The sequence below is a fragment of the Arachis ipaensis genome, chromosome B9 (assembly GCF_059453495.1).
Source record: "Arachis ipaensis isolate K30076 ecotype BB chromosome B9, ASM5945349v1, whole genome shotgun sequence".
Classification (NCBI taxonomy): Eukaryota; Viridiplantae; Streptophyta; class Magnoliopsida; order Fabales; family Fabaceae; genus Arachis; species Arachis ipaensis.
The window spans coordinates 15,681,050-15,707,053 of NC_142444.1; the positions used below are offsets into that span (position 1 = coordinate 15,681,050).

The 26,004-nt window shown below is 32.1% G+C and overlaps 4 protein-coding genes across 6 annotated transcripts; 2 read left to right on the forward strand and 2 right to left on the reverse strand.

The window, feature by feature from the left end:
- Positions 1-206: 206 nt before the first annotated feature.
- On the forward strand, positions 207-3,779 carry LOC107619810 (uncharacterized). Its single transcript, XM_016322089.3, has 2 exons — positions 207-2,991; positions 3,148-3,779. The coding sequence occupies exons 1-2, from the start codon at positions 294-296 to the stop codon at positions 3,525-3,527; spliced, it is 3,078 nt and encodes a 1,025-aa protein (XP_016177575.1). The 5' UTR covers positions 207-293; the 3' UTR covers positions 3,528-3,779.
- Positions 3,780-4,576: 797 nt separating this feature from the next.
- LPXB (lipid-A-disaccharide synthase B) lies at positions 4,577-8,558 on the reverse strand. Its single transcript, XM_088499677.1, has 8 exons — positions 8,219-8,558; positions 7,742-7,841; positions 7,209-7,314; positions 6,897-7,120; positions 6,601-6,679; positions 5,990-6,228; positions 5,153-5,379; positions 4,577-5,003 (listed from the first exon to the last, which is right to left on the reverse strand). The coding sequence occupies exons 1-8, from the start codon at positions 8,458-8,460 to the stop codon at positions 4,814-4,816; spliced, it is 1,407 nt and encodes a 468-aa protein (XP_088355803.1). The 5' UTR covers positions 8,461-8,558; the 3' UTR covers positions 4,577-4,813.
- Positions 8,559-11,856: 3,298 nt separating this feature from the next.
- LOC107618585 (Sterile alpha motif (SAM) domain-containing protein) lies at positions 11,857-16,361 on the forward strand. Its single transcript, XM_016320695.3, has 6 exons — positions 11,857-12,477; positions 14,115-14,179; positions 14,289-14,554; positions 15,166-15,240; positions 15,361-15,423; positions 16,034-16,361. Exons 1-6 carry the CDS (start codon positions 12,368-12,370, stop codon positions 16,076-16,078), a joined length of 624 nt encoding a protein of 207 aa, XP_016176181.1. The 5' UTR covers positions 11,857-12,367; the 3' UTR covers positions 16,079-16,361.
- A 1,717-nt stretch (positions 16,362-18,078) lies between these two features.
- LOC107615133 (uncharacterized) lies at positions 18,079-24,874 on the reverse strand. 3 transcript variants are annotated; one of them, XM_088500060.1, is made up of 11 exons: positions 24,722-24,874; positions 24,450-24,527; positions 23,769-23,845; positions 23,505-23,584; positions 23,324-23,384; positions 21,911-21,978; positions 21,624-21,705; positions 20,373-20,465; positions 19,680-19,766; positions 18,871-18,990; positions 18,079-18,425 (listed from the first exon to the last, which is right to left on the reverse strand). In XM_088500060.1, exons 2-11 carry the CDS (start codon positions 24,517-24,519, stop codon positions 18,249-18,251), a joined length of 915 nt encoding a protein of 304 aa, XP_088356186.1. In that variant the 5' UTR covers positions 24,520-24,527; positions 24,722-24,874; the 3' UTR covers positions 18,079-18,248. The 3 variants fall into 3 exon arrangements, with proteins under 3 accessions (XP_088356186.1, XP_088356185.1, XP_088356184.1); XM_088500059.1 differs by having other exon boundaries at positions 24,450-24,550; XM_088500058.1 differs by having other exon boundaries at positions 24,450-24,569.
- Between the last annotated feature and the right edge of the window lie 1,130 nt (positions 24,875-26,004).

The following is a 26,004-nucleotide window of genomic DNA, read 5'->3' on the forward strand; positions in this document are numbered from 1 at the left end:
TTCCCATTAAAAAATTCTGGTTTTTCTGATTCCATATGGATAAGTGAATTTTAAATTTTATCCAATTATAAACTCAAAGTCAAAGGTTCTAAGAAGCTCCTGCTTAAAGTTTCAATTTTTTTAATCCATCTTTAATTGAAATCGTTCACATGAAACTTCCTTCTATAATTCATGCAGACCACCCTAGCTCTTATTTTCTATCTATAACAGCATTACAACATTTCGCTCTATCTAAAGCCTAAATACTCTAAATCATAGCACATATACTCTCAGCCAAGTTTTCCAACAAAACAATGCCTCTTGTTTCCACCCCATATCCAGTCTGGTCCATGTACCTCCTCCATGCTTCCCTTCTCTTTTATGTAAACTTAGTGTGGCTACAGCCTACAACAGCAGCCACGGCCGCCGCCTTGGGAAATGATACTGATTTCATGGCATTGCTCAAGTTCAAAGAATCAATATCTGATGACCCACACGGAGTTTTGACATCATGGAACACCTCTACCCACTTTTGTAACTGGCATGGAGTCACATGCAGCACCAAACATCAAAGGGTTGTAATGTTGAATCTTAAAAGATCTGATTTGCGTGGGATTATATCGCCTTATATTGGCAATCTCTCCTTTTTGAGAAACCTTTACCTCCAAAACAATAGCTTCTATGGAGAAATTCCAACGGAGTTGGGTCGTTTGTTCAGACTACAACAACTCTCACTCTCAAACAACATACTAACAGGGGAGTTTCCTATCAAATTGACAAATTGCTCTGATCTAAGGCACTTAAATGTGTCAAGCAACAATCTCCATGGCAAAATACCAATAGAGATTGGATCACTAAGGAAGCTTGAAAAGCTGAATCTTTTCACAAATAATTTCTCCGGACAAATCCCACCTACCATGTGGAATATTTCTTCTCTTGATGTTCTCTCTCTGGCCTATAATAACTTGGAGGGCGATTTACCAGAAGAAATGGGACAACTTAGAAACTTGTCAGTTTTCGCAGTACCTGGAAACAAATTGTCCGGTACGCTTCCTGCTTCACTTTACAATATGTCATCTCTCTTTTTCATCACAGCTGCAGAAAACCAATTTCACGGCTCCCTTCCAGCCAACATGTTCTCCACCCTCACCAATCTGCAGGTGTTTGGCATTGGAGCAAATCAAATGTCAGGTCTTATCCCAACTTCCATCACAAATGCATCTTTACTTCAAGTATTTGATATTGGTGTTAACAGTTTTGTTGGACAAGTTCCAAGTCTAGGAATGTTGAAAGACCTTCACTGGCTAAACTTAAATTATAATAATCTAGGCAACGGTTCAGATAATGACTTGGATTTTACTACATCTTTGGTAAATTGTACCAAATTGGAAAATTTGATTTTGTCAACCAACAAATTTGGGGGTCCTTTGCCCAACTCCATAGGTAATTTGTCAACCCAACTCATTCGACTATATCTTGGTGATAACCAGATATATGGAACTATTCCTGAATCTATAGGAAATTACATAAATTTAATTGCCTTGGTTCTAGAATACAATCAATTTACTGGGACTGTTCCAAATACTTTTGGGAAGCTTCATAAGCTCCAACTGTTAGGTTTGGGGATAAACCAACTATCAGGACAGATACCTAGCTCCTTGGGTAATCTTACTCAATTGCTTCAAATAAGCATTTCAAACAACAAGTTGGAAGGAAAAATTCCACCCATAGTTGGAAATTGGCAAAAGTTACAATACCTGGAACTTTCAGGGAACAATCTTAGTGGTGCTATACCCTTGGAGGTATTCAGCCTTTTCACCTTGTCAACATTGTTGAACTTATCTCATAACTCATTTTCTGGCACTATACCCGTTGAGGTAGGAACCCTTAATAACCTTGGCACTCTGGATCTATCTAAAAATGATCTGTTTGGAGAGATTCCCACAACCATAGGAGAGTGTATAAATTTGGAATACCTAAACTTACAGGGGAATTCCTTCAATGGGACAATACCTCCATCAATTGCTTCATTAAAGAGCCTCATCCAATTGGATCTATCACAAAATAAATTGTCTGGATCGATTCCAACAGCATTGCAGAGCCTTTCTCTACTAACATACTTAAATCTGTCTTTCAATAAATTGGATGGCAAGGTACCAACAGAAGGAGTTTTCAAGAATACAAGTGCAATATCAATAGCAGGCAACAAGAAGCTTTGTGGGGGCATCTCAAAGCTCCACCTGCCACCATGCCCCAATACTAACCAACAAAAAAAGCAGCATAACTTGAAGCTAGTGAGAATCATAATTTGTGTGGTCATTTGTCTTCTACTGTTGTCAATTCTTACTATATGTTGGAGTAGGAGGCAAAAGCAACTATCATCTTTGATATCAAAAACAACAGACCAGAGCTCGATAGTGTCGTACCAAAGCTTATATGCTGCTACAGAAAGGTTTTCTACCAACAATTTGATTGGTTCTGGGAGTTTTGGTTCTGTGTACACAGGATTCCTAAAATCAGAAGACAGGGTCGTTGCCATAAAGGTGATCAACCTTCAAATGAGAGGAGCTCATAAGAGTTTCGTCACTGAATGCAATGCACTAAGAGTTATTAGACATCGAAACCTTGTGAAGATTCTTACATGCTGCTCAAGCATAGATTATCGCGGGGAAGAATTCAAAGCACTAGTTTTTGAGTACATGTCTAATGGAAGCTTAGAAAAGTGGCTGCATCCACAAGGTGAAACTGCAGATCCAACACATACTTTGGACCTTGCTCACAGATTAAATATTCTTATAGATATAGCTTCAGCGTTACATTATCTTCACTATGAGTGTGAACAACCTATTGTTCATTGTGATATAAAGCCAAGCAATGTCCTTCTTGATGATGACATGGTAGCTCATGTGACTGATTTTGGATTAGCAAGGATTCTCTCAACAATAAATGGCTCCTCTCATAACCAATCCAGCACAAGTGGATTCAAAGGGACCATTGGATATGCTCCTCCAGGTATGATCATTACCTGAAAACTTTAAATTCTAACATTTCCTTTTCTTAAAAAAACAGGAGTTTTAGACCATTCTTTTCTAGAATGGAATTTTATGCTTCTTGTATTATTGTTGGTATGTTATATCGCTAATCATTGACCATAATCAACGTGTTCAGAGTATGGAATAGGCTCTGAGGTGTCAACACAAGGTGATGTATATTCTTTCGGGATTCTAGTATTGGAAATGCTAACTGGCAGAAGACCCACGGAAGAATTTTTTGAAGACGGTGACAATCTTCATAACTATGTGGAAAGGGCATATCCAGAGAAGCTTTTGGAGATTGTGGACTCAACCTTTCTACTGAAACAATTAGAGAAACCATTAGCAGAAAAAGAAGGCAACATAGTGTCGTGTGTATTTTCTCTAATCAAAATTGGACTAGCTTGCTCAGTTGAATCTCCAAGAGAAAGAATAAATATGAGGGATGTCATTAGGGAGCTAAATGTAACCAGAAACGCATTTCTTTGTGGTTTAGTAAATGTGGAGTATTGTTGACCACAGAAATAATAAATTAAGAATGCATGTTACTTCCAGATTATGGGTCCAACAAGCTATAAAGCTTTTAAATCAGCTTGAAATTTCCATGTATAATTGGAAAGTAGTAGTGTTAGGACACCCAACTAGTTCCACTTTGAAGAGTTAATTTCCATAACTAAAAAGGAGTGGATTAGTGAAGAGAGTGGAGAGTTCTCAAATATCCTTTCCATCTTGTAATTATTCAATAGACAATAGTTTTATGATTTCTGATGAAGATTGTATACAGCTTATCTTGTTTGTTACCTTTTCATTTTCTTCTCCTACCTAGAGAATATGCTTGTTCTTCTATGTTTGTTTTCTTGAAATAACCTATAACATGAGCTTCTTGTCGGAAGTTCTATATAGTATACACTTATTCTACAATAGAATTACCAGTTCCTATCAAGTACATAATGGAATATCTCTATTTTTACTTCAAGAGTGAAGATTGTCAACTGAGATGCAAATCTCAAGTTTAATATTCGAAATTTAATCTCCAGAATAAGATAGGCCTAATCCAGGCATCTAAGAGTCTTGCGTATCGGTATCTAGTGCAAAAAGTGAGCTTATGCGAGAGTGAGAGCAACAAATCCGAGCAGTTAGATATTGCATAAATGGAAAGGTATCTAAGTGATCATCTGACATTTTAAAAAACTTAAAGCCTAACCATCCATGTATGGTTATATGCTCAGATTTGCTCCTCTCACTCTCACATCTAGATGCAATAGGAAGCATCAAAGAGTTAGTGTTGAACCTCAAACAAAATCACTTGCAAGGGATTGTATCACTCCATTGGCCTCCAAAACAACAGGTTCAATGAAGAAATCTGACATGTGTTCACACTATAGTAGATAACAGATAGTCTTTGGATATCTCTCTTCTCAAATGATCTTGAGTTATGGAAATGGCTAAAATAAGACAGTCAAAGAAATGTTTGTCTTAGTTTTTTTCTAACAAAAAGCTTTCCATAGAAGCTATTCATCTCACATCTACTCAACAAAACTTCTTAGATGAGTAACTTCTATGAATGATTGTAAACATTTGGAACCTCTGTTTACTAATTATGGTCAGAAGACAGTAACAAGCATATTGATATAATTAAAAAATGTATTATAAATATAAATAAAACCTGATGCATTTCCGAGTGCTTTAGATTACATGTGGTTTGGGACATTAGGTAACAATCTCCACCTCAATGTTGAACTTTCGTTGTAAATAATTTGATGTCGTAGATCCTTCAATATTTGGATGTCCTTAGATACTTGTTATATAGGCTTTCCATAGTTCAATATAGTCAATGCTGCAACTACACTTGGACTGTAGTTAGAATTAGCTCTCATCAAATCTTGTTGAGAAAGGTTGCCTTGTATTCTTTCTGAAGGCAATAGAAGCTTAACAAACTTTTCAGCTGCCACTAATTGTTCTTCTCGAAAATTGTTATCGTGTATTAAATTCCTGTAGTATAGAGCGAAGACCTCATCAAATGTCCCAGAGAAATATTGTTTTGCAACTGAATAGTAAAGTGCAATGCTTTCATTTTTACACGCATTTTAGCATACACTAAGCTTTTGAGACACATGAAATATTCTGCGTGTAATTCTTACGTGAGCAACAAGGCTAGGTTCCCTGGTGTGCAGGACCGGAAGAGCGCTTCAGGAATAATAGCTGAATCCAAGAGAATATTGGGAAGTGAAATGTATTGTATCTTAGCTTTGTACTTAATATACCATTCAGTCAAAATATTGGCACGATATGCAACAACACAAGGTAGACGTGCAAGCTGCAGCTCCACAGCAACAGTCCCAGATGTGCATAATGCAACTCTACTTGCCTGCAATGCAGTTAATTGAAGTTAACTAGGAACAAGTCAAGAATGCAGCCTTATAGGTATATGGGGTCAACAAATGAATATTAAAGCTTTGTTAAAATCAATTTATCTATATTCACATAGTTAGTTGATTGTAGCTTTAAACCATTTCCAAGTTCAGAAAATTATCCTATTATGGTCCTGTCTAATATAAAGTAATATTGTAATAATAAGATGAACATGAGAAAGTACCCAGAAGGAATAGATTGAAAACATTATTCAGGAAACATTTTGAGCATAACTACCAGTAATTTGTATTGGCAGGAACAAAACTGAAATTTTCCTATGCTGTCACCAATTATGGTGCCAAGGCAAGTTCAGATTTATGTATTTCTATACTGCACACAAATTTGATAAAGCTGGCTCTGTCAGAATCTGCAATGAGCTAAAAGAAACACTGGAATTGTTTCTTCTTTCCCATTTTTGATAGAAAAATAAATATAATAAAAGATATAATAGAACTGTTGAATCAAGTTTTGGAAATTGCGACAAGTCTTTACAAGATAAGTTCATGAAACCAAATTCCAACGACTTCGACATATTTGTAAAAGATGAGTGTACAAGGGGACCTTACACTAAAGGCATCATATCTCAGCTGAGTCATTCCGCCAGGAATTAAAACAGAAGGAAGAGGCCATCTATGAACAGCCTCAGCAATAAATTTTTCCACATACTTGTTAGGCGCAACATGAATGACTGTCATCATCTGAGGAAAAGTCTCTTTCAGGAGTTCCAATGTGTTTGCAAAGATGGGAAGCATCCGGGTGACTTCTTGCACCCTGCTTCCAGGAAGCAAGCTAACAACAGTGGCTCCTTAGAAGTTAAAGATCAGTGAGATTTTACATCAAAATATGATTTCAAAAGCTGAACAAAAAAAACTATATATGACTGTAAAAAATAACCTTTAGCCCAGTTCTATCAAATATAACCTATTTATTTCTATCTTCTTTTTTTTTCATTTTTTTCATTTTTAAAATGATAAAACCCAATTTTATATCCTTTTCTTTCACACCTACTATTTATTTCTGCAAAGAAAGCAAAAACAAATACTTGTCTGAGAAAGAGACTTATTATAGTAAAATTGGTGAAAGATCAAACAATATCCTTACATGTGCCTGCACCACAAACACTAACCAATTGAGAAAAGCATATTGAGCATGTGGATCTTCATCTGATTATCCATACCTGAGGGTATCACATGTTTATTTTGGAAATCTTCAGCATTGCCTTCAGCCCTCCAATTAGGGACTAAGTAATTGCTTCTCTGTGAAAATATCCAGCAATTACTACAAACTTAACTTCACCAAACGACTTAGCACAGTGAGAAAATCCAATAAAAGTTTTGCCACAGATCAAAGACGAATAAATATATATTTTGATTGATTGAACAATGAAAAGATAAATTATAACACAGTTTTAATTTAAATTAAATGATAAGCAGAAATAAGCTTTATTAAAACTACAAAATAATTGAGTGATACCAAATTCAATTCTAGAACATCTTCTAGGACAGGATGGCCAACAAAGGTTGCAGACACTCCATTCAATTTACATATTTTATCTTCATTTGGAAGTATGCACAATAGATGATCTACAATTTCTGCCAGCCCTCTGAGTCTTGCTTCGCCTCCTTTCCATGCCCAGAATGATGGTGCTACATAGTGAAAATGTACTGGCCAATGCGATCTTTGCTTATTGTATCTAGCTGCAAAGCCATTCCCCCACTTGCATACAGCTTAACTGTCAACAACATAAATGTAGCACTTTTCCCAGCAAGGCAGGGGCATTAGTACCTCTTAGCTGCTTCAAGAACCGGAAAGAAAAGCCTTTAGAGTCCACGGTTAATACAACATGAGGCTCAAATAAAGCAGCTGCTTCTACAGTTTCCTTCAATCTCACCTGACAATTTTAAATAAGGAATAAAAAATGATGTTCTGAATATCTCCTTTCACAAACACATACATGACATCTATATAACAAAATCCAATAAACCTTGGACTCAGTTTCAATGTTCATCTTTAGGAGGTTGATCTAAAAAGATTCTAAAGAATAACAAAATATAATTACATGTCCTACTTATTTTAATTAAAACTAAAATTATACTTCAAATCAATGAGGGTGATCCTGAGTACAACAGAATGCTTGCTGCCTTGTGACCTAAAATTGGCTTATTAGAAGAAGGTTAGTGCTTGTATTTTTCAAAATTCAAATTAAAAAAGTCATAGCAAAACTTCGGCTACTATAAAAGGGTTGGGTACACTACCCTCTTAACTAGAAATGTTAACAATTGCAAAGAGAGTAAGGAAGATAATATTCACACACTCACTCGGATTCTATACAAATGCGGTAGTAGTTCCCAAATTCCCATGACCGAGATATCCTCAATGGGAAAAAGAGATTGCATTCCTTCACTTGACATCTTAGCCCTGAAATAGATAAACATCAAAATGATAGATAGTAACATAAAAGTTAACAGAACTCCAAAATGAGTTCTTCCAAAGAGAAAAGAGTGTGATCGAAGTTACAAATGGAGATAACGAATCCTCTCATTGATTACAGAATCACAGTCAGCTTATATACAAATCCCTAGAATGTAATCGTGTAACCAACTATGCAAGCTAAGCAACAGCTAGAAAAGGAAATGTAACTAATTCTAACTAACTCTAGGTTCTTCATCAATATGACTTCAATCATCAATTCTCGATTTGCAGAGATCACAATCAATCATTATGAGATGAACATTTTCAATTTCTCTTTGCTTCTTTTCTTATTGATGATTTAAGAGCGAAGAAAACTGTGTTACCCTCCAACACCAGCAAAGCGAACAGGGAAAGGGGAGAGAAGCTTGAGGGAAGCCATGACACGAGAAGCAATGGAGTCACCAGAGACTTCGCCTGCAACAACGAAGACCCTCAGTTCTCCATCTCTTTCAGCCATCTCCAACGGCGCTTTAGTTCTTGGAACTGACGAAAACCAAAGCGCACTCGAACTGCTTGGGCTCCATTTCCTTCTGCACAAGATTTTGCCAACAGTGGCGCCCAACATCGTCGTCCGAGGGACCACCGTACGCGCCACTCACCGTCGCCGGTCACTGGAACCTGCTACCTGCTGCCGTTAGATGAGGCTGTTATTTCTGTATATATATATATATATATATATTCTTGGATTTTTTATTATAAAATAAAAAAATATTATTTTTCCAAAAAAATTATTAAAACTTTATTTTTGGAATTCATTTTTTTTTAGTCCTACCCAATGGAATATTTGTACAATGTAACCATAATAAACATCTCATCCCAAAAGCTTAAACTGATTTTGGGTTTACCAAAAGATCGAACTCTTGACCGATCTAAAATTTTGATAGTATGTTATGATACCACTCATCCCAAAAACTTCAGCCGATGTAAAAAGATAACATTAATACTTATATCTCTAATACTTCCCTAAACATCCATTGTACACATTGTACAAATACTCCATTGGCTCCCTATATTTTCTCTTTTTTTTTTAATTCAGATCAGTCAATTTCACGTAAATAGAGAGTTGAGAGCCGTTAGATGAAAATTTATTTAAATTAGTCAAATCATTTAACGGCTCTTAATTATCAACTTCACTGGAAGTTAAATGTCTTTGAGTTCTCACCTTTTTTTATGTGGGGGCAAATTTGTCGTAACTCCTCGCAAACTCTATAAATTTTATAAAATAAAATTCGCCGTATTTCTAATTAACTTCAACTTTTAAGTTTTTTTTGTGTTGAGGAGCACCATTCTTATTCCATCATTGTTAAATATTGCTTACTACATCATTGTCAAAGACGGCTTATTCATGTATACGCTTGTGTGCTACTCCTATGTACTCCTATTAAAGATGGCTTATTCATGTATACTCTTGTGTACTATTCTTATATACTCCTGCAGGCGATGATAATGGTTGTGAACTTGCTTCCAAAAAAAATTAGATTCCGAAAATTAAGTTTCGATAATTTTTTTGGAAATAAAGTTTTTTTATTTTATAATAGAAAAAAATCTAATGCTAAAATTATCAGAATTTATTATTGAGTAAACTACCATTTTTATTCATGAAAGTTAAAAACGCTGACATATCTGTTCATAAAAGATGAAAATTACTATTTATATCCATATAAATTTGACTTTTGCAAGCAAAATTATCCAAACTTCAAATAATTACATAAAATTTTCAAACTACCCTTAGTGAGTCTCATCCTCCTCAATTCTAATTACTATTTATACCCATATAAAATTGACTTTTGCAAGCAAAATTACCCAAACTCCAAATAATTACATAAAATTTTCAAACTACCCTTGGTGAGTCTCATCCTCCTCAATTCTTCGTCTATAGCTCTTCCTCTGTGTCACAACTCCTCACCCCCTCCTATTCTCTCGCTCACCCATCCTCTAACTCACTCACTCACTATCTGCAGCACCTCTATCAGCCGTGAACCACCACTACTGCAGCACCATTCCCCTTCCTTCTCTCTCTCCCCCCTCTCTCTCTCACTTTTCCTATCTCACCTCTTGAACATCAACATAACCCAATGACTATCCTCTTCAAAATCACAAAAAAAACATAGATCAAATCGAAGAATAAAACATGCATAGATTCAAAATAAAACCTTAATTTCTTAGAACATTCTTTACCAAAAATTATCAATTTATCAAATTTCAAATCACAATTTTCGTTGCAAATAACACAGAATACTAATTCGATTCCAGCAGCACTAGGAGGAGAAGATTACGAAGACACATCGCCAGGAGGAGAAGAAGAGAGCAGTGACGTCGAAGGAAGGAGAAGACGAAGACACGACGTTTGGAAGAGGAAGGGACTCAGCACTGAAGAAGTTGTGGTTGCAGAAAATAGAGGACTCAAAATTGCTACCTCTTGAAGCCAGACACCTTCCGAAGAAGAAGAAAGAGAAGGAATGAGAAGATGGAGCTCGCAGCAGCAAAAGGAGGAGCCACCATTGATGCACAGAAGAAAGAGAAAAACGACAGATAAGAGAGAAACATCAATAGGGAGAGAAGAGGAAGGAAAAAAGTACAAAGATGGAGGGGAGAGAAAGAAAAAGAGGACGATTGAAGAAGATGGAGGAAAAGAATAGTGGTGGTTTACAACGGTAGATGAAGAATTGAAGAGAATTAGACTCACCAAGGGTAGTTTGGATATTTTATATAATTATTTAGAGTTTGGATAATTTTGCTTGTGAAAGTCAATCTTTATGGTACAAATGGTAATTTCTATCTTCTATGAAAAGATATGTCAGCGTTTTCAACTTTCATGGATAAAAATGTTAGTTTACCCTTTATAATTTTAGGCATTACTTAATAGACTTAATTTCTTTAGTCTATAAATATAACAAAATATTTAATTCCATATTTTTAAATATTGATAGTTTACTGATAGTCAATAATAATAAATTCTGGTCCTCCGGCATTTTATATATTTGACAAATGTTTGTTTTAATTGAACAACAAATGTCCAATTCAAACTGTAAAACAAAATTTAAATTGAATATTTAGCGATAAGTCAGTTTATTTCAAAATTCAAAAATTCATTCTCTTTAAATCTCTCTCTTCACCCTTTTCTATGCATTTTTATTATCGTTATCCCTCGCCATCACGACTGACAGATAAATTGCGTATTCGAAAAGTCGATTAATACCAAAGTTTCGTACTGTGTCTTAGTACTCTGGATCTGACTCCAACGCTGTACGTCCATCTTCGAGGTGATCGCTGCCATGGAGTGCTGATTCTCAGGTCTCCGGCAACGGTGCTAATGTTCCGAGGGTTACTTGAAACTGGATCGTGTTTGGACTTGAACGTAAGGTCCAAACTCTTAGTTAGGTGGTTTCCGACTTAGCCTGCGACAAGCAGCCGTTGTCCGAGTTGTTTGTGAGGAGATGGGGGACGGTACCTGCAAAACACTCTGATGCTTAAGTCAGTAAGGGTCTTAGCAGGTTTTAGTGTATTGAAACTTAAGTATATATGAGAGTATCAGTGTATTTATAAGTGATGAGCCAATAATCACTGTTAAAGTAATTATAGTCTTTGTAGTGGATAACTGTCCATTTTTTGTAGAGTTTGTTGAGATCCCTCTTCCGAAAGTGGGAAAAGATATTAGGAGTTTGTTATAACTCCTTCAGAGATGAAGGGTGTTACTATGCAGCGCTTTTGTCCGACCTGTAAAGAGATCGGTTATGGATAGCTATATTTTAAGCTTTCTCTATTTTTGGGCCTGATTTATATTTTAGGCCAGGTATAAACAATTATGTTATATTATATTAAATTGAATTGAATCAATTTTAAAAAATAAATCCAAATTCAATTCAATGCAATTTGTCAAAAATTATAATTTTAATTAGTTTTCTATTTGAATTAAATTAGATGAATAATTTAATTTAAATGGTTTTAGGGTTGACTGTTTGAACAACCTACCTTCAATGAATCCATTGCATTTGCATGATATTTACATTTTCCTTGCTGCTGAAATAATACTCCGGATTGTCCATTTCTCTTGTGGGGCGCCAAAAACCATTACTCCAAAAGGCCAAAATCAGCGAAGAGGCCCCTTTTTTACTCACTCTCTCTCTCTCTCTCTCTCTCTCTCTCTCTCTCTCTCTCTCCAACGCAAACGCACCGAGATAATCTTGCTGACGTAAAGATTCAACTTCTCTCAAGCTTTCTGTTTTCTCTTCGCCGACCCAAACATAAACGGAAGAGGAAACAGGAGAAATAGTAAAAGGGAGACCGGGGGTTTTAGGGTTTTGATTCGCTGCCACTGCGTCCATTTCAGCATTCGGTGGGCGACTGGGGTGTGCCCCCTTCCCTACCATTGAATCTGCTTTCTCCGATTTGCTGCGAAATTAGGGTTCGTAGTAGCTTTTGGGGCTAATTGTTCCGTCGATTCCGAGAACAGTGAGTAAATCATAGACAAGATGTATGCTGATCGGGTGGACAGTGGAGTCAGGAGATCCGCCAAGGAACGCCTTAACGGAAACACCGTCACTGATTCTTCGCGGCCGCAACGGCAAATCACCGGCAAGAGGTTTGTTTTTCTTTTCATTTTCCCCTTTATTCTGATAATTGTGTTCGTGGATTTGGCTTGTTCCTGGAACTCACATTTGGGTAGTATAATTATTAGTGCGCATTAATTCCACCATGCATGTGTTGCTTGTTAGAGGCTATGGTAGAACAAGGGTCTGTTTCAATTTGTATCGTTGCCAAAAATTTTGGGTTGGGGAGAGAGTAGGGTTAGCTTCGGCACCCACTCAAGACTTACAATGTGGGATAAAAGAATTGACTGAAGTTAATGCAAAGTATTGGGCGTTGCTTATGTTCTTAATTGTACGTCTCCTTGTGGACTCGTGGTGTTTGGATTCAAGTGAATGTGGAGGCAAGTGAGAAGTGTATTTGATTGGGTCTGTGAGGGAGGGGACCTGCTTGAGTTGAAACAGGCATTTGCTACTCACTGGAATTGGTGCTGTTTTGTGTTACCTTGATGGGATGCTTTGAAACTCTCCGCCCTAAGGCTTAATTCCTTGTAGACATTGGTAGAGACCGGTGAGGATTTGTACAAGGATTGTCTTTGGGTTACATTACTCAATTGGCTTTTGGTTACGCCACTTTGTAAGGTTACATGGTAGTGGAATATACTAAATTTAGCAGACTTGTTTGCCAATGTAATGTTTGATTGATGTAAAGTTTTAGTGACGATATGGAGATTTTGTAGCTGCCAATGTTAATTCAAGGTCCTGTAGGAGAGAGGTCTAATTATTAGGTTTTTCTGTCAATTTACTGGCATGTGGAGTCATGATATGCTATTTCATTAACTATTTGTAAATGACAGTTAACAGTAATAGCTTCCACCTAAGTCTCAATAGGAAATCTCACATGGTTAACATCATTCCCCTCATACTAACAAGGAGAACAAAAACCACAAAGGGATATCTTAGCTCCTCCCAACAGAAAGAATGAAGTCTAGGCCTATTCAGACCATTGGCCGAGGTGCACCACCAGTTACCATTGTCAAGTGACTTTAAGAGAACTAAACGAGAGAAAGAACAACTAATACCTTCCACTTGCTTTGCGACTCATGTCCCAAATTAGCAGCATACCTCATGAAGCTCCATGATAGGGAAGAAAGGCATAATCCATATGTATTAATTCCCAAACTTCTTAAGTTCAAGTTTTCATAGGATTCTAATTTAGTTCCTTAAAGCATAAGCATATGAGGTTAAACTTTTAGGATAACTTCATTTTCCTTTAGTTCATTCAACTGCGTGGAAGGTACTGGAGTATTGTTGAATATCTCATGTTCCATCGATCTAAAATTCTTTTGCATAAGTTAAATCTGCTTCCGTAGGATCATTTTTATTTTGCTGGTTAAATTTGGTGAAAATGATATTCAGAGCGTGTATTGAATGTCTTTTAAATGGTAGTTATGCGGCTTAAAGATAAAGAAGAAGGATGAAATAAAGTCATGAGAATTTAGAAGGCTGACTGGTGGAGAGATACTGGCTACTGCCTTTCTGTCTCCAGAATGTTCTCTATTTGACTGGATAGTTATAACTGCTTCAGTTAGTTAGTTACATTGTACCTCCAATGTTGCAATTTCATCTTGGATGTTTGAATGCTTAATGAAGTGAAAACTTAATGATATATTTATGGTCATTACTTTTGCAGGCAAAGGCAAGATGACAAGTGGGAACATGATCTCTTTGATGATGATGATGGATCCCGGATCACTAGTATGGATTGATTATGTTATTATCATATGCAAGTATAAGTTGCCACTCTTGTTGGATTCCTGTACTTCTTTTTTGGGTTTTAACTTCTTTTTGTTAATGGCTTGTGAAGATCGCAAAGTTACTTCTCATGATCTTCGTCTTAAGCTTCAAAAGAAAGGTCTTCAACCGGCAACTCAGAGTGGAAGGAGTTCTGCTCCAAATGTGCGGGATCTTCGTGAAAGGCTATCAGGGACAATGACTGTGCAACCTAAAAACATTGATCCACCAAAGTCAAAGGTGGTAGCCAAACCAAGCAGTAAAAGTGTCGGTGTTGAGGCTCCTGCAGTACAGGCCAAGAGACCATCTAATTCAGTCCCTAAAAGGTTGCCACAGAAGGTATTGTTATCTTCTCACTAGAATTTGATGACAATTTTTAGCTAGTGTACCTCTATTGTACTTTATGGGTTACAAATATTTTTGGTAAACTACATGATAATTAGTTTCATGAGCCAAGAGCATTAATGAATTGATTGCCATGGGGGCCATTTTTTCTCAATTTTACATATAATGGCGAGCCATCTTTGATCTTGGGGATGTGATATAATTGTTGTTGGGTTGTAATGTTGCAAAGAAGCAGAGTCAGTTTTCCAAGTGGAAGAAGTTGAAAGTGCATGAAGCATTGGCTTTATTATGCATGCAATTGACGCAGCCTGATTCTTCAGTATTCTATTATTCTAATGGACTTGAGATAATAGTAGCCATAGGTGCTGAACTGTTAATACGTTTGGTGGGGTTCATTTTGTGTTTAGTCATGTTCATCCACTTAGTTCATTTTGTGTTTAGTCATGTTCATTCACTCTAAGTGGATGAAATTTCCTAATGTATGTTCAAGGAAAAACCAAGTTAATTTTGTTAAATTTGGTTTGCCTGTTCCTTTGTTATGTAATTATTTTTTTTTTCTTTGTTAATTAAAGGAAAGTAACGAGATTTAACTTCTTGCCATACAGGCTGATATTTCGGTGGATGATTTCTTGCAATCATTGGGTCTCGAAAAGTATCTCATAACTTTTCAGGCAGAAGAAGTATGCTCTGCATCTACTTATATCTTTTTTGCCTCATTATAGAAAGTCTCTTGTTGAAAGTAACTGGGTTTTAATTTGACAATAAGAGTTCATATTGACATATAAAAGCTGTTTCTTCAGGTTGATATGGCAGCCCTTAATCATATGACTGATGAGGATCTCAAGGCTATGGGTATACCAATGGTATGCATCAAACTAGTCTTTGTTTCTGTTTCTTGCAGCAATAATTTGCGGTAGCATCAGTCATGTGGACTTGTGTAACTTGAAAATGGCATCTTTTTATATTTTAAGGCCCTTTTGATGTTAATGTTGATCCAAATATTTTAGTTAGTTTGTAAACCTAAATCCTCATTAGTTAGTTTATCTGGTAGCTGGTGAGATTAAAACCCTAATTGGAACACACTAAAATGGAAATGATCTTGTCCTCGGGGATGGCTGTAAGTTTAGCTTTCAAACTTATTGTTCATTGCACAAATCAGAAGTAGCTGACTGTCATTTGCCTTGTAATTGCCCATAAAGGGTGAAGTAGTCAGATTTGTTGTGTTCCTAGAATTTTATGGTGCCATAATGATTTTTCCTCTGGAAAGCTAGGTCCATTAAAGGGAAGTGCTTCTCGTTGGCTTAATACCACGAAATGACATTGGCTCATCATTTATTTTTGTGATTATGGTATTATCACTTTGGTCATGTTGGGTTTTAGCTCCCTGATAGTGTATGTTTCAGGTGTTATTATGTAGTATACATGGTCTGCTTTTTACCTGAACACATTATGAACATGCTTTGTTGGTTCCAGGGGCCAAGAAAGAAGATACTTTTAGCGCTAGAGTCAAAGGTCTAATATTGATACTCTTAGCTTGAAGCACATGTTCATGGAATGGTGGTGGATTGATCAGCGTCTGAAAGCCAAGTGTAATAGCATAGCTCTTTTGACTGTCTTCAATTTCTTTTGTAATATTATTTCCCCAAAATCTTAGACATGAAGCAGGTTAGTTTGGAGTTATGTTGGCAAAACCTGTCAACCTTTTGGAGCTTATACATGTGCCTATTAATGAATGCATTTAAGGGGAATTTGCCTTTAGAATTTGTCCAAGATTTGAACCTAAGAAGTGCACTTAGAAAAATGATACTGACTGCCTGTTTTCTTTTGCATGTTGAGTAAAAAATGGAAGAAAGAAAATGAATTGGAACAAAATGAAAGAAAAAAAGGTTCATCTTTCCAATGAAAAAAAAAAGCATTATTATTGTTATTATTATTATTATTATTATTATTATTATTTGGGTTTGACAAAGTATGTAAAATGATATATTATTGTAAAATACAATCTGATATAGTTGGTAATTGTTGGAAATCTATCTATGGAATTCGAGAACTGGAATTTAACCTTGATTGGAACTAATTAATTAACAATTAAAATTATGAAATTTTAGTTTAAATTTATTTTTAGTTTGTATAAAGGGTAAAATGATTAAAATAAAAGATTAAATTTACTATCGACATAAAGTAGTTGATTTAAATTATGTAATAGTAGTATACAACATCTCATAAAAGACCAAATTTACAATTTCAAAGAGAATTCAATTCGACTTTTACTCATGGAGAAAATACTTTGTATGGAGTTTGATTTATGCTGCTGTGTATGGAATGAATTCCGGAGACATCCTATTTTCAATTTTTCATCATTATGATTATGATTCATGGAAACTCAAACGGTAATTTCGTCAAGGTTACTGGGGATGCTGCATCTCTTGGCTAATTTCTTTTCATATAGATTAAGCGTGTGTGTAGTATTTTGTTATTGGAAATTTCGATGTTTTTCTTTGAGATGGAGTTAATTTTGTTTAAGTTAATATTAATCAAATCAAACCATCTGATTTGTTTGAGGAGGGAAGACAATCTACAAATCATAAGTTTGATTTTTTTTTGTTTCCCACGGTATCCCTCAACTTGACAGGTCAATGACTAATCTGTCGCGGATCTGAGTTCCATTTAAGGGTCTATCGCTGGTCAATGGGTTACTGCATGCACAAGGCGGGATTCGAATCCCAACACTTGCTTAAGCGGATGAGTGAGCTGACCACTCGACCAACCCAAATTGATTTTTGAGAATTCGATTTTAATGTTAAATTTTTTTATATTTTTTAAATTGTAAATCAGACCGTCCATTTATAATTTAAAAAAAAAAAAAACTTGAGTATGATTTTTGGACACTACCGTATAACCAAAAAGAAAATCGGCGCATCCAATGTTTTGAACTCCATAGCAATAAAAATCAGTAAATCACATCCTCTGCCTTATTTTTTTGTGATACACAAGCACATGGGACATATTTTCTAAAAAGGAAAAATATGAAGAGCCAATGGAATATTTGTACAATGAAAGATTAGGGAGTATTAGAAATATAATCATTAGTGTTACCTTTTGCTATGGAAGATGTTCATTTTGTAACTCAATAGCCCATTGTACACATTGTATAAGTAGTCCATTGACTCCCTAACAAGACTCTTCTAAAAATAATAAGCGGCATCTCTTTAGCTTAAAATGTTTCCATATTTATTCAATAAAAACTGCATATCTTTTAAATAACATTAATGTATAAATTATTCACTTAATAAATTATTTTTTTAACAACAATTTACTTAATAAATTGTTCTGCTTTGTAATTATAAAAATATTGAAATCTGCCAATACTTTCTCATACATTGTTAAGAATCAATCTTTTTATGAATTGCTTAAGAGATCCAGTTGTGAGCACCCATTGCACCATTTGTGTAAGTTTTTTATTGGTATTTATTCGGTTCTCCATCCAATTCAAGATAAACAATAATATGAACAAGATGTTCTATCAACAAAGTAAGCTGAGTTCATTCCCAAGCTATTATTGTTTACTAACAATATGCAATACTTGACAAACATATAAGTTCATTTTTAACAATATTGGGAAGCCACTTAATTTCTTGAACTATTTTTAATTTTGAATGATAATCACTAAAAATAATAAAGAAAAGATCTAAGTACTTAGAAGTCCAAAGAAAGGATTTGTGATTGCAGAATGCAACACAGCACCAGCTGAATTTAGTAATGCTATATCAGCCTTTTCATGAGGTAGATACAAGAAGTCACCTGTTCTTTCAAAACCACAGAGTTCAAGAAACTCCACACCTCCATTCAAACTTGCAACTCTTTCCTGTTTAAACATTGTAGGGAAAAAAAATGGATCACTACTCCTGAATCTTGATGCTAATTATTGAATATTTGAATCCTAATTTAAGCATGGTGGTGATTTTGTTGATGTAGATGCTGCATGATGTGACGAAATTCTATAAGGCTACATTAGAAACTAAATTAAGTTTCTGTATTGTGTTTGGTATAAAATATATTAAAAGTATTTTTTTAAAAAAATATTATTAAAATTTCAGTCTCTATCCCAAAAAATTTTAGTCTCTGTTATTCTCATTTTCTGGAGGTATTGAAGGAACTGAAATTTTAAATTCCGAAATTTTAATTCCAATATCTTACCACCAAGTACAATACTAAATCCTATTCCCAAATTTTAGTCCAAAACAAATGCTACCTAATTGAATTATAATAGAATCTTTTGAGAGTAGTTTAATGTGATGAAGTTCTCATACTTGGAATAATGGATTGCTTAGTCTGATCTTCCTGTACTTTTCCTCGTTTGGATTCTTGACAACATTTCGAACATAAATTGAAAGTGTTTCGAAGGCCTTTCTGACTCTCCCATGCTCGGCCTATTAAGAATTTCAAATTTGTTAAAAGAATTGGGGAAAGAAAAATTTACAAAACAACATTGTAATTCAGTTCTATGACATACATGTTATATTCTATTGATAATCTTGCAGGTTAGGTTTGTTTATCAAGAACACCTTTAACACAGCTATGTCATGAATATTAAATTATTAACAACACAAATATTGTCTAACTATGTATTAAACAAAATCATTTTTCTCTGTTTTATTGGTAAACTAATCCTTGGAGTGTTAAAAACTTAAAATGATGGTTTATTCAAAACACGTATGTGTAATTAGATAAAAAGCTGGTAAAAAATAGATTTAATTATTCTATTGGTCTCTATAGTTTCACTAAATTTGTAATTAGGTTTCTATATTTTTTTTTCAATTAAATTTCTATACTATTTTTAATTTTGTAATTAGATACTTTTATGTCAAAAATATTAAAATTAACAGAATATTTCTCTCTAAAAATATGTGGTCTAAAATCTACTTAGGTTCTTAATTATAGATATCTTTAATTTATTACACTAGGAATTATTTAATTATAAAATTGAAAGTAGTATAAGAATTCAATTAAAAAAAAAAAAATATAGCAATTTAATTAAAAATTTAATAAAATTATAAAGACTAATAGAATAATTAAATCTAAAAAATATTTTAAATAAAAGAATATATGAATGATTCACCTGGTGTTTACGCTTGAGAGACCTCAAACATTCCCTTAAGTAATCAACCTTTTCAATTGTGGAAACAGGTTTTGGATTCTGCAATATCTACTAACATAAAAGACACACAAATGTTTAGATAGATAATTGATGTTCTGCAACAATAATAATTTAGCTTCCAAAAGCAATAAACATGCCCCTGAACCTTCAAAGATATATAATGTTTGGTAAGGGGCATTGTTTTCAAACATTGTTCACATTTGGAGGACTAGTAGTGCATTTCTTTCTTTTAGAGACTCAAGGCTGCGGTTGATTCTTAGAATAATTCAAGACAACTAAGACACAAAGATAGAGATATAAAAATTATTGTTTTTATATTTTGTTTAGTAATAAATTAAAATAAATTATAAAAATTTAATTTATTTTCATTTTTTTAAAAATTTGGAAAAAATAAAATAATAAAAAATATAATTATAAAAAATTAATAAATAAAAAATAAAAAATAAAATATATTTTTTATTAGTATTTCTATATTCTTTCTATTAGAATGAATACAAAATACATTAATTCAATATTTCTAAACATAATATTTTTATTTATATCAAATATAATTTTATATTTTTATGTTTTGTAATTATAAACAAACACAACCTAATTATCAACATTATATAATCTTTTGAGGGTTAAAATGAAACTTATCTTAATTAATGATACCTTATCTTGCTGTTCGAAAGTAGTAGCAGATGATCTGACATTGGCTAGGCTATCTATAGGCAATATTGATTCATGCTTAGATCTTCTATTTATCTGTAAATATAGAGAAATATAACTAAATTTGTAAGTTTTGTCATAATGGACAATACCCAGAATAATATTGGCTGCAAAGTAATTAAGGTGACAACTTTGAACGCTTTTTAAAACATAATAAACAAGCAAATATATTTCAGATAAACTATAAAAAAAACGTTAGAATAATTTTGTCGCTGACAAAAATACATCTAAATTTTATTATTGACAAAAAATACAATCAAATAATTTAAAAACGCAACAAAAATATTCAAAAAAATTATTTTTTTTGTAAGTGACCAACGATTTCTGTATTTCACAAATCGCTTATGTATTTGATACAAAATTTTATAGAAATATTTAGATAATTATTTAAAAAATATATTAAAAAAAGGAATAAAAATTTGATCTCTATATTTTTATTTTATTTTTTAAAAGTATCATTAGTTGTTGATAAAAAAATCACAAAAAATATATACTTAGCGAAAATGATCAAATTTTAATGATAAAAGCATCTCATTTTTTTAATCATGCTTATAAAAAATTGCTTTAAAATTCAATTTCTAAAACATTTTTTGAGAATACATATTTTATGTTGGTCATTTTAGTAGCGTTTTTAAATTATTGAAGGGTATTTTTATCGATAACCAAATTCGAATGCATTTTTGTCAACGATAAAATTATTCGAGTGTATTTTTAGTGGTTTACCCCATATTTTAAATAAAAACCAAACGATTATCAAAATTGGAAAATTTAAAAGTCTACAAGTATAAAGATTTAATTGAAGTTAAACTGAATAGAATAAAATAATATATTTATATAAAAAATATATTTTAAATAAAAAAAATTATTGTATTTTATTATTTTAAATCGGTTATCTTCTAAAAAACCAAATCGATTCAACCAGTTTAACAACTTTTTGACCGACTTTTAGTTTATATTTTCTTGGAACTGATACTAATACCCTAGAAGTGGATGCAATTTACTAAAATTTCTTGTGTTTTTATTAGCTGACATTGGAGAGCAGCATTTGACATAGTAATGATAAATTGGGAACAAATTTTAGCTTTAGATAATGATAATAGTGCCAATAATAGCTGGGCTGTCTGAGACTTCAAATAATATGAAAAGGAAATTTTCCATTAGTGTCAATATTTAAGAAAATTAGTTCTATTATACCTTGTCCTGTTGTAGTTTTTGGAGAACATTTTCCCTTGCCTTTTTCTCTTCTTCCTTTTCTGCTTTTCTCAAGGCTAAATTCCTGACAATACATTAAGTAAGAAGTGAAAATGTTTGAAATTGCCAAAATTTATTATTTTTAATTTTATTTAATATATTTTATAATAAATAAATATTAAATAAAATAAATTTAAACTATTTTTTTTATCTTCCTAATATTACGAAATAAGAATAACTTTTTTTTTTATTGTATATAAAAGAAAGAAAACTTTTAAACATTAAGATACCTTTGTCTTGCATTTTCTTCAGCAATTCGCTTTGCCTCAAGGAGTCTCTTACCTGCTTGAATCCTCTCCTGCAATAAAGCAATTAAATTTTTTTTGATAAAAATCAATGCTGCCATGTCTAAGGTTAATTAACTAAGACATAAGACAGCAAAGAAAGCCCCAGAAAATCTCCACTTGTGGAAAACAACAGGTTCTAGTGCCTAGAAAATAGAAATTTCGATCATGTTGTGTATATATAGAAATATATATTTGACATCTCATAAATTTTTTTATTATATTACTGTAAATAAGTTTGATTATTTGTTTATTTCAAATTTAATTATTCTACTATGACACGTATGATTATTCTGATAACTTATTATTTAACATGTAATAAATTGGATTGAATTAGTGAGAGCTGGGAAATATTAGCTAAATTAATCTGTTGATCCTTTGAGAAGAACACATGTGAGTTAGTAATATATGTGGAAAACCCTTGCTAAACATGATAATTTTCATAGTAAACCTTGCCAGCTGAATCATATTGTATCCAAAGGAAAATAATGTTTAACCGGTCTCATTTCCAAAAGAAAATGCCTTCTAAAATTACTAATAACACTATGTTTTAAAATTGTTGATTATTTCTATGAAGATATCTTCACGTGAAAAAGATATTGTGAATTGTTAGATGGTTTGAGATGTATAGTCGAACGTATTTGACTAAATCATATAACGGTTAACAATATTATCTTCACATAAAAATATCTTAAAGTAGCCACTTTCAAAATTTTCCTTTCCTCATAAATTGATAATTTGCAATATTTTTTTATTTATTTTAAATACCTTTTGTTTTTACTTTCAATGTTTACTTTAAAAAAATTTGAAAATAAGAAAATTAAAAATAAAAATAAACACCAATTAATAAGACTTAATATTCTCAATTTGCAATGTGTTGTGTATTGTAATTGAATCTTATGTATGTGGAATTTAGGACTAAGGGCATAACCTAACATCTAGTATTTTCATCAAAATTGATAGTACATTTGTAATCCAGAAATATTAGAGGACTATTAGTATTTATTATTTTTGACTGTGAAATCAATTCAATTTCTTTAGTTTACTAATTTAATAATATATTTTATTCTATACTTTTAAATATTGATGGCTAATTAATAATAAAAAATAATAAATTTTAATAACCCTCTAGTTTCTCTTTGTAACCACTAATTTCCCTGTTGGATTTGGATTTGTTTAGCATATTTGTAACTATTTTCCATTGGCACTACAATCATGGTTCAACCTCATAAAGCAAACATAAGGTCAAGTCTAGAAGATGAGAAGAAACAAATAATCAATACAACAAGAACAATTTAAGCATTGTCAACTGTGTATAGGGTCGGTAATATGGATCAAACGTTGCGAAAGTGGTTTTACCTTCTCCCGTTCTCTCTCCAATCTTTTTAGTTCCTCCTCTTTTTTCTTATGCTCTTGTTCCCTATAACAACAAAAAATTAAATGAAATTATGAAGAGAAAACTCAGAAATAGTTGATTAAGAAAGAAAGCGAAAGAAAGAAATTAAAAGAGAAAGAAAGCGATTAAGAAAGATTAAAAAACCTTAACTTCTGAGCTTTGATTCTGATTTCTTCCGTGATAGGAAAGGATTGAGGAGAATCAATATCAATGTCTACATCTACCTGTTGAAATTTAAACAAAGAGTTAATTAATGATAAATGTGTTGAAGCTTTCTCTCTCATTTGCTTTATTTGCAATATTGATAAATGAATTGTATATCATATAAATTGAATCTGGTAACATGAACAAATTTTGAGTAATTAAGCTCTCAAAGGAATATAACTTGTAAGAAAAAAAATTAAATACCAGTGGCAACACATCAATATCAGGGTCATTTTCGTGATCAATTGTCCAATGTATTGCATCCTCTAAGTTCTTGTTGCCTGGTGAAGAAAAACATCCTTGTTAAGCCCAAAGAACAGTGTCAAAAATATATATATTTACAAGAACATGATTTTGAAGGCATGTAATAAGATAAGTAAACATCTTTTTAATAGATATATAAAAATTGCATGTCATCTAATTAGTTGTTAATGCATGTGTACTGTGTAAAAGATAACCACTTGATGGGATGGATCTCGTAAATGAAAATGATTTTATTTAATATATTTGACTAAATTATTTAATATAATATATATTTATATTTTAACTATAATATGTAAAGATGTTTTCTATTTAAATAATTAATTAGTCTTAAAATACGAAGATTAATTTAAGTCATATTTATTATTTATGACTATTTTGATTTATTAAATCACACGTGTAGAGTATATATAACAAAATGAGTATTATCTCAATAATATGAAAAAATTCGAAAAATTATCAGAATTTAATATTTTTTTATTATTTTTAGTTATTAGTCTAAACTCTTTTAGTTTAATAATTTAATCACATATTTTTAAATATTAATGACGAATTGATGGATAAAAATAATAAATTTGAATGAATCTCTAACATTTTTCGTAATATTTCTATAAATAAATTGACCTGAATAATAAAGTGCCCGGGTGGCTCGTGACCGTGGAAATCCCATTTCTTCAAGGTCTAGAAGCAACATTTCATTCACTTTTGGAACAGCCATTGTATTTCTATCAATAGAGTTATGTACTTCAACCGAAAAAATAGTAATAAAAGAAAAAAAAATATTATGAACATTGCAATGTTTTAAGAACTGGATTTAAGATAAACATTTCAGTCCAAATGGGATTTTGGAACCATAATACAACAATTAAAAAAAAATTAAATGGTAAAAAATATACCGTATTCAAGTGGAAGGGTGTGTTGGATGGTGAAAGAAGAGGAGAAGCTTAAGAAGCTTATGAAATGGAAAGCTCAAAGTATAATAACACTTCCATTATTGGGTTCAAGGAACAAAGAGGAATTGAGAAACCTAAACACCACCAAGTTCGAGGTTCTTCTGACTTGTCACATGTTTTTTCTTTGTTCAAACTCATTCTTATTCTTTTCCTTTTGGATTTGTTTTCTTGCCTGCCAAGGAAAGAACCTTGTGCCAAAATAATTGACATTTTACGGATCTAACAAATTTTGATAATGGGATAAAATATATATAATATGATAATTTTTATAATAAAAATATTATTTTTATATAAAAAATTAGCTATCAAATTATCTATTATAAATTTGTATATATATATATATATATATATATATATATATATATTATTTAACTTATTTTTAATGTATATTTTGTATTTTAAGATTTATTTTATACAAATAATTATTTTTTATGTATACGTAATATAATTGTTGGTATAATTATATTTTGTTATTATAAAATATGATTAGTCTTCAAAATATCTAATTACAAATTAAAAGATTAAAATAATAATTTAAATAATAACATATAATTTAGAATTTTATTCTTTTTATATTTCATATTTTAAAAAAATTGAATAATTTTTCGTTGACAATATAATCAAAATGTCTCTTTTGTTATTTATATATATATATATATATATATATATATATATATATATTGTTAGACAATTATTTAAAAATATTTAAAATCCACCTTTCATATAATTAGCTATGGTTGAAAAAGTTCATTTAATTAGTGTAATTATTATGGAAAAAATTAAAATTAATTTAAAAAAATACCAATGGATAGATAATATTCTTTCAAGTTGATTTCTAAGAAAGAACACCAATCTCATTTAAATTTGAGAATTTATCATTATAATGCACATTTAATATAAAATTTTTAAATTAACTGTCAAGTGTCAAAAGTTGAATAAAAAAATATTGTGAGATCAAATTTAATAATTTAATGGGGACAAATAAATATTATTATTATGTACTATTCAAAAAAATTCCAAATTATAATAGGGGCAATGCCCCACTACAATATAAGTAAATCCGTCCCTAATTGACATCCTCGTATATACTAATTTTTTAGTTAATATCAACCAAAATTTTTTTTAATTATAAATTTTATACCATAAATTCTAATCCTAAATCCTATACTCTAACAATAAAGGTTAAAAATGTTTGTTCCAATAAAAAAAATTATCTGATATTAACT

Coding starts and splice junctions, on each gene's coding strand:
- LOC107619810 (XM_016322089.3), top strand. CDS start 294: ATGCCTCTTGTTTCCACCCCATATCCAGTCTGGTCCATGTACCTCCTC. Junction 2,992..3,147: donor CATTGGATATGCTCCTCCAG/GTATGATCATTA, acceptor CAACGTGTTCAG/AGTATGGAATAGGCTCTGAG.
- LPXB (XM_088499677.1), bottom strand. CDS start 8,460: ATGTTGGGCGCCACTGTTGGCAAAATCTTGTGCAGAAGGAAATGGAGC. Junction 7,842..8,218: donor CGCTTTGCTGGTGTTGGAGG/GTAACACAGTTT, acceptor TATCTATTTCAG/GGCTAAGATGTCAAGTGAAG. Junction 6,680..6,896: donor ATGTTCTAGAATTGAATTTG/GTATCACTCAAT, acceptor ATATTTTCACAG/AGAAGCAATTACTTAGTCCC.
- LOC107618585 (XM_016320695.3), top strand. CDS start 12,368: ATGTATGCTGATCGGGTGGACAGTGGAGTCAGGAGATCCGCCAAGGAA. Junction 12,478..14,114: donor CGGCAAATCACCGGCAAGAG/GTTTGTTTTTCT, acceptor TTACTTTTGCAG/GCAAAGGCAAGATGACAAGT. Junction 15,241..15,360: donor TAACTTTTCAGGCAGAAGAA/GTATGCTCTGCA, acceptor CTGTTTCTTCAG/GTTGATATGGCAGCCCTTAA.
- LOC107615133 (XM_088500059.1), bottom strand. CDS start 24,543: ATGGCTGTTCCAAAAGTGAATGAAATGTTGCTTCTAGACCTTGAAGAA. Junction 23,585..23,768: donor ATATTGATGTGTTGCCACTG/GTATTTAATTTT, acceptor AAATTTCAACAG/GTAGATGTAGACATTGATAT. Junction 20,466..21,623: donor AAAAACTACAACAGGACAAG/GTATAATAGAAC, acceptor CTATATTTACAG/ATAAATAGAAGATCTAAGCA.